This window comes from Atta cephalotes (genome assembly GCF_000143395.1).
Source record: "Atta cephalotes unplaced genomic scaffold scaffold00075, whole genome shotgun sequence".
NCBI lineage: Eukaryota > Metazoa > Arthropoda > Insecta > Hymenoptera > Formicidae > Atta > Atta cephalotes.
Genome location: NW_012130139.1, coordinates 1009964 through 1018541, shown reverse-complemented (window position 1 = coordinate 1018541; position 8578 = coordinate 1009964). Strand labels below are relative to the sequence as shown.

Sequence of the window (8578 nt, the reverse complement as noted above, 5' to 3'; positions counted from 1 at the left end):
TAATATATATATATATATATATATATATATATATAATATATAATCCTTAAGCAATACTTAATAAAGATGATTGTGTATATGATATTGTTATAAGTAAAGTATTGTCACAAGTAAAGGTTCACCACATTAACATCTTTCTCATAGGATGCCTAATTGAGCATCAAATTATTAAATTGCTTGTCAATTAGATTTGTGTGTATTACTACAGTAAATTGCGTTTGTAAGTATGAAAAACCAATTCGTGCGCAGTTCAAATGACATATTTGATATATAAATAGTTGATATATAAATTCACTCATCAATTCACACATCATTATGGAAATTATTCAAGCATCCAGCTTCGATTGTTATAGGCTTTAAACTCTTATTTGTTATGTACACATATACGGTCTTAATAAATCGTTTATTAAAGTATTTTTATTCAAAAAATTGAATGTAGCAAGATTATATACGAATGACTTTTACATAAATGAGTTGCACAATAATAATAAAATAATTAAAATTCAGTGTTTAAAATTATATTATTTGTGATTTTTTAAAATAATGCAAGAATTTGATAGAGTCCGCATATGTATAATATTTACATTAGAAGTTAATAGAAAACATGAATCAATGAGCCGTCTTTAAAAATCAGTGTACAGATAGAAATTGCCATAATTACTGCTTTTTGGATGGCTATCGGAAAACAGTTTTCCGAAAATTTTCTCTTTTTTCCAAATTTCCTCCCTGGATGCATTTTGCCGAGAGCAGCCAGCCCATCGTGGGGGCAGATTGCACTGTTTAGCAGACCCGACTGGAAACATTTGCCACATGGCGCAGCTGCACAATCCACGAGACCGCGATGCCTGTTTTCAATTCATTTTCCGTTGAATTTTCCCTTTCATTCGATCGATACAGTGAAGACAGAGGACAGAGGAGATACTACGACCTTCGAAAGTTGAAATACGAAAACAACTCGACGAGTAAACAGAGAAACGAGTATCTTGTTTTGAAAAATTATTTAAAAGAAAACAATATTTGTTTTGTCAATTCTCTCGTACACGAATGCATTGTCCCGTCTGGTAATTAAATTTTGATACCATTTTTTTCAATATGTTATTTCTACTTCAAGATGACTCTTCCTCTGCGCCATTTATTTTAACGATCATTTCTTAATTTTCTTACATACAAAAATTTGTATAATTTATATTTATACAATTTATATTATATTAAACAAACATTCTTCAAAAAGTTTTAAGTTTCATATCATCTAAAAAAAATACAAATGACAGTATGACTGTTCTATGTGCAATCTTATAATGTAGTACGTTAATTATTTATTTTTTTATAGACAAATATGTTTACTACCGTAAATACGTACAATAAGAATTGAACTAAAGCCTTTAATTGATATTAATTTATAAGACATGCTATAAATGTAATTGTTTGCTTTTTACTCATGTTTACTTACTTGATCAAATTCTTCAAGCCACTTCTATAGGTAACTATATAGGTCAAATGAAATTGTGTTATGAATTCGGAGAAGCATAAAGACAAAAATTAGGAAAATTAGAAACTAAAATTTTTTATTTCTCATAAGTGTTTTAGAAACTAAAATTTTTTTTCTCATAAATTTCATCAATAATAATTATTTTATAATATCCAAATACTAAACAGAGATAATTCAATGATAAATGCAAGGATGATTGCACAATAAGATCTTAGCAAAAGATCGGAGTTCAACACACTCACAAACGGACACATTCACAAACATTTATACTTCATGAACACTCATATACATTTTTGCGAGTGATAATATAATAATGTACAAGAAAGAAAAGGTAGAATATTTAAAAAACTAGAATATAATCTGAAAACAAGAATAAAAGTGAGGGAAAAACGCTGACAGAACATGTGCCATATATAATGATGTAATATCAGTCTGCTGGCGTTGGAGTTGAAGAAATTTTTCACGAAAAAAAAAAGTTCATTAATATTTCTTTCTCTAGCTTCCCGCATTTCTCGGATAACACGACATTATGACGTTTGTGAATTGTAATGCGGACGATGTCGTTGACGTCACAGTAATTAAACCGCGGTCGCTGGCGGCTCGCGTTCTCGCTTCTCGCTAATTAATCGTAATTTATTAACGACATCTTTGCTTGGCGTTCGAGTACAGGCAGGTGAATAGAAACAACATGGGCGCGGTTTCTTCCTTTTTTTCATTCTCTTCCATGGCTTCGAACATAGTACCCTGACCCTGGGCACACGGCCAGCTGTCTCACTCCACCCCTTTTGTAAGAGGCACACACTCTAAGAGTGGGATTTGTCTATCCCTGCGCAGGCAAAGGAGGAAAGAGAAAGAAAGAAAGAAAGAAAGAAAAAGAGAAAGAGGGAGGAGAGAGAGAGAGAGAGAGAGAGAGAGAGAGATGGTGCGCAAGGACGGCAGGATCGTCGGGCGAGAGAAACAGGGCGAAGAAACTTTTGTGGAGCCCGCGGAATAATTAGCATGCTCTCCTCAGCAGCCTAATTTTAATGGAACACCGACATACAGCGTTTCATATTGTAATTCGGCCTACATTGTAGCGCGCTCGCACGGTCTTGAATATTATTATCTACCGCATTTCCTCCAGCGAAATCTTTACACACGCTGTAAAGTATCATGCATATCATGTGCACTACTTCTCAATTGAAAAGCATCCTGAAGAAATTTAGACAAAAGATTTCTTATATGAAACATTAACTTTGTTCACAATAATTAAGAAATTTTCGCGATATTGTAACATTTATGTGTGTATTCAAATTAACTTATATGATATTGAAATAATGAATGAAAATTTATGGGAAAGACAACTATTTCATTCAGAATTCTCATAAAGTTAAAAATTAGGATAAACTTGTATTTATTAGAAATATGATACAAATATGATATCTACAAATATGAATTAGAACAAACAATAAGAATCACAAAAATACATTATTCCTTAATTGAAATTAAATATGTTGCGTTCTCACTTTTCGCTAATTTGTCAATAAAATTAATGGATACTAAATAATTAATTTTTATCGCAATTATAGTTTGTTCGTAATTGTTAATATGCTGAAGACGATATGCTGGTGAAAATTTTCATATAAAAAAATCTTTGAGACTTATTAAAATATTTTGGCTGTCTCTTTGAAATGCTTAACGAAATATATGTTTTAAACTTTCGATATTTAAAAAAATTTATTAAAAGTATCTACGCACCATTTCTCACAAGTTTTCCAAGCAACGATTTTGTGTGTCAAAGATTTTTGTAAAAATCTTTCAAGGACCTAAACGATTTTCCAAAAACACCCGGTAGATTTCTGCAGATCTAGCGTAGAGGTACGAGTGAGGACACACATGTGTAACATATTTGTACATACGAGCGCACATTCGCAGTGTGTGCGCGATTGGCGCGAGGCGAGAGGAAATGAAAGAGAAAGAAAGAGGAAAGCCGCGAGAGGAAACGAGTGAGTGAGTACGCATGCACGCTCTCGCGCTCGCGTGCACGCATGATAGGCACGCATGCACGCAGACGGAGCGCGTACTCGGCTGCGAAAACCGGCGTGCGAAAAGCAGCCAATAGTGAGCAGAGGCGGGAATCGGTGGGGTCACCCACGTGGTTAACGAACAGCCAATCCGCGCTCTATCGCTGGTGGATTTCGAGTTGGTTTCCCGCTCAGTACACCACGTTTGCGTTCGCGCACGAGAGAGACGAAAAGAAAGAGAGAGAGAAAGAGAGAGAGAGAGGAAGAAAAAAAGCAGGAGGTGCACGCGCGAGCAAGGATAGCCACGAATTCGACAAAAGAAGGAGAGAGAGAGAGAGAGAGAAGAGAGAGAGAAGAGAGAGAGAGAGGGCTAACGATGGCAGAGGAAAAAAGAAGAAGAGAGACGAGTTTGCATCGTGTCTCAACTGCCCCTCCCCCCTGCCCTGGGAGGCAAAGGGGTGAAGGAAAAAGACAGAAAGAGGGGCACAACATGCCGAACGAGAGAGCCCCTTGGACATCGCGTTCGTGGTCTAGCTAAAGAGAGGAGAGTTTGGAAGGAAGGTACGTCGTCGTCGCAAGAAGAGCGAGAGAGAATGAGAGACGGGAGAGAGGGAGGTGGGGGAATTCCTTGGACACTCCGCAAGTCGACGTGAGGGAAAGAGACAGAACAGACTTGGTGAACGCGCGCGTCCCTTAAACTTGGAGCAATCGGGGAGAGCCATTTCTGCGAGGACACGCCGGCCGGTCTCCATCGTCGTCGGTTTCTGCGATCGAGCTGCTGACGGACAGCCACCGGAAGCGCGTCAGATTCGCGCAACAGCGCCGCGTTTGAGTTGTCAGAGAGACAGACGGATAAAAGTAGAGAAAGAGAGGGAGTGAGAAAAAGAGAAAGAGACCGCACACACAGTCGTCGCCTATCCGCGGATCGAGCGACTCGCAGTCGGCCAGTTGAGGCGCGAGGAAGCCAGCAGCGGAAAACAAAAGAAGGAAGGTGCCAAGCCCGATCGAGGACCGATCTCGTCGCAGAAGTCGTCCAAGGACCCCGTGCTCTCTCTCACCCCGTGCATTTTGCCTCTCGCGTGTGCAGCCCGTGACCCACACGCGATCCGCGATCTGATCCACGTTCGTGTCCGGGATTCAGCCAACAGTTATATCCGCGTCTCGTCCCAGTAATAAGGATATATCATCGGATCGGACGCCTGCAACTCCTGCCGCCGATCTAACCCGCGCGATTGCTCCATTATCGCCGGTACCATATATTCCGTTTTCCTTCCACATCATTCAATCATCGTCCTGTGATCGTCGCGATCCCTATCGTGTCGTGTCCGCGTTCAAACCACTGAACTCCCGCCGGGTCCACGTAGACCCCGAGTCTACGACGAGGTCAGTACTCGGGGAATCGGGTACGCGAGTCCGCGCGCACGCGCACCGAATTCGTCGTTTTCGTTGAACCTAATACACGTGACCGAGCCGCGTACTCGGTGGAAGCCGGCATCATAGCGTCGAGAAGCGAGCAGCCAGCCACCATGTCAAAGCTCTACGTGGGCAATCTGCCGTCAGATTGCAACGAGAGCGCTCTCAGGCAACTTTTCCAGGAGCACAGCTTGGCATGCACCACGATCCTGGTAAAACGTGGCGGCTACGCCTTCGTCGACTGTGCCGATCAGTCCACAGCCGATCGGGCAATCGACAAGCTGAACGGTGAGTTGCTCACATGAAATTAATTATGCTAACGCTGCTTTAATGCTTTCGATTATACATGCTTTATACATTGCTTTTCCTGACAACAATCCTGACAACAACGACAACAAGGACGGCGGTGGCCAAGAGAGGAGAGAAGAAGAAATCGAAGAAGAGCATCTGCTTCAGTTTATCGCTTTGCCAATTATTTGTACTAATAAAACGTTTACCGCTTTGCCATCTTTGCTACTGCTTTTTCCCTCGAGCTTATATAATTTTTCCTTAAGCTTATAAACCATAAATATTAGTCGATTTGTTAATTAATATTTATTTATAATAATGTCTTTGTATCTTAGCGCGAAGATGAAGATTCTAAGGAAATCTTTAGGAGTTGCCTGGATGAGCGAACTAATGTTGAGTCCTCTGCTTTATCCTGATCCTGATCCGTATTTTCCTGTATGCTTAAAATGCTGTTGCTGAAAATGAACCTCATTTACAATGATATTTAACACGCTATGCTTCATTTAAACGCTTTTTTGCTAGATCTTAAGGCCGAGTACATGTAAGAATTTGCGAGGCATGCTTCCAATAGATTTTCTAAATGAATCTAGAACACGAATGTTTCATTAAGCGTTTCGAATGTTTCAAAAGAATAGCCAATATCTTGGCAAATCCCAAAATACATATCTGTCAGGTTACTGTCACGTCGATAATTAACCGTCAATTTTTTTCCGACAGACGACGCGCTTTAACGTGAAGTTGGAGGAGATCGAAATACTCTCTCCGATATGTAACAAAATAATGACTGTCGATGTGACAAACAAAACTGTCGATATTATCATCATAGAATTATTAAAACAAAGTTGCTTATGTGCAAATTATAAAATTCTAGTTACCTAGGTAGAAACATTAAACACAAATTAGCACAACGTTAGAGTGATTGACAATTAGGGGCTTTATAGGAATAATCTTACATTTTGTGAAGAGAAATTTAAGGACTTTTGCATTAATGAAAACATTAATTCTTATTGCCACAACTTTCATCGCTAATATTTAAAAGTACAAATTTTGTGACCAGTGAAAAGAGATTTAACAATTTAAACGACTCATTCGATCGTGTTGGTGATAAACGGATAAATAGTGATGTGTAAACGAATATAAAAAATGTTTTTCAATATCACTGTACATATTTAAATCTCTTTGGCTTTATTTATCGTTGGGACGGGATTGAAACTTTCCAAATAACCAACGTGAAGTTCATGCGACGAGCGAATTTATGGTGCAGAATTAGGATATCATGAACGCGCGCGAAACTGATGTTATATCTCGCACGACCACCCATTTCCTCCATGGCTCCATTCATGAACAACGAACACGAGATTATGTTTGAGAATAGCTGTATCATCAATTTCGGTTTCCGCCGAAAAAAGACGATTCTTTCGCAACCACGAAGTTTGAGTGTCCTCGACACGCGGCACTCAAATTCTTTTCCATTTTATCAATCATATCGTGCTCCGACTCGCGTTAAAAGATCCGATGAGAGTGTCAGATCCAGAAAAAGTGACGTATCTTATCTCGTTAAAGTTTATTTCGAAATCAAACTGCTGTACGATTACCAGTAGTAATATTTCAAAAATTAACTCTGAGAATAAGCGCACGTTCTGTCATAAAATATATCTTGGCAGCACAATTTATTGACACAATATTGACACAATGCTGGCCCGATATTGGTCCAATGTTAATTAATATATTGCCAATAAATTGCTACTAGAATATTAATTTTTAATATCTCAAGAATTAGGACGACAAAGTTACACAAAATAATCTTATTAAATTAATTAATGAAGAGAATATAATATAATACATACGATTATCGCTTCGATATTCATTTTGCTTCTAAATTAAACGTCGAAGAAAATTGTTAAATTAAAGTATTTCGCCAATTACCTTAATTTTTCTCGAAATAGGGCGAGATAGTTTCATCTACACTCTACCTTCATAAAAAGATTTATAACGAATTCGATTGAATGCACTCACTGGTGTACATTAAAGTGTGCCATCGTACACAAATTGTCATAAAAATATGTGCTTAATATAAATATAAAAACAGATTAAACTTCAATACATTTTAAATCCTCAATACATTTTATTGTGCCGTTATAAAATCTGTACTTTGTAATTCGAAATATTTGTATTTTATTTTTACACAGATTAAATCAGTGTATAATCGTTTTAATATGCAATAGCGTGTCCAATTAAATTTGTTATTATCCACGTGGTAGGTAGCATCGCAAAATGGCGCCAGTTATGAAGCGACAAGGTCACGTTTGTATGCTCGCCTCCGCGATAAGTCGCTGATAATCGCACGCGTCGACCAACCGTTGTCGATCGCTCCGATTACGGGTCTGACTCTTCCCGCCAAAACGAAAGTTACGTGCACACTCGAGGGATTTATCTGGTAAGACGGTTCTCAGAAAGCAGAACATTCGAATAAACATAGAGTAGCGTTTTCTGCTTTACACCTAAAATTTTCGACAATTGCTTTTCAAAAAATTATTTCTTCACATAAAGGAAATTTTGTAAAATTTCTTTTATATGCCACATTTAAAAAAATATTGATTTAAATTTTGAACACCAGAAGTAGTTAATTTTAACATGCCTGCTTTTTATTACCATAATAATTACCAAAATTTCTATTAAAATTTCTATTAAAAAATTTAAGTAAAATATTACAAACAACAATTGCAAAGCTCTGTTAACATTCGTCTCGGAATAAGACTTTAATATCTTGGCTTCTGTCCATTGATGTTACTTTTCGAGACATACAACGCGCAAAAATTGTCTGCCGAGTGGAAGTTAACTATGCGTGATGAAACGTCAGACGGCTGAACGTATCCGTTAATCGCTAGACTGCCGGCGACTAGAGTTAAAACGACTATTCTACCCTTCATTCAAACCTCTAAATATTGTTACCTTTAATTATTGTACTTTAGCTTGAGAATTTCATAGAAAATATCTCCTATCGAGAAACTAAAAAAAATTAACGCTCATATGAAACATTCTTATTGGAAAACATTAATTCTTTTCTATACAAGAATTTATTTATAAACAAAATTAATAACATTGTTATATTTTGCGGACCAATTTAAAACACTAGAAAATTTCTATAGCTTAGATAATACAAAAGATACGTTTTTTCAATGAACACACCAAATCAAAAGAAAGTCAAAATGATTGTTTTACAAAATTTGATTAGTAACGTTAAAAATTATTTTTAATTATTCAAAATAAAATAATTTTTATTTTTCGTTGACTTGCGTGTGTGTTCTTTGGATTGGTCCAAAAAGAGAGAGAGAGAGAGAGAGAGAGAGAGAGAGAGAGAGAGACAGAGACGTATTCTCTGTAG

General features: G+C 37.4%; 1 protein-coding gene across 1 annotated transcript in view; it reads left to right on the top strand.

Moving 5' to 3' along the window:
- The first annotated feature begins 5018 nt into the window (after positions 1 to 5018).
- The window catches only part of LOC105624326 (insulin-like growth factor 2 mRNA-binding protein 3-A), a 27865-nt gene continuing 24305 nt past the window's right edge, over positions 5019 to 8578 (top strand). Inside the window, exon 1 of the mRNA XM_012205683.1 lies at positions 5019 to 5193. Within this exon, the coding sequence (XP_012061073.1) occupies positions 5019 to 5193 (175 nt within the window). The remainder of the gene's footprint in view (positions 5194 to 8578) is intronic.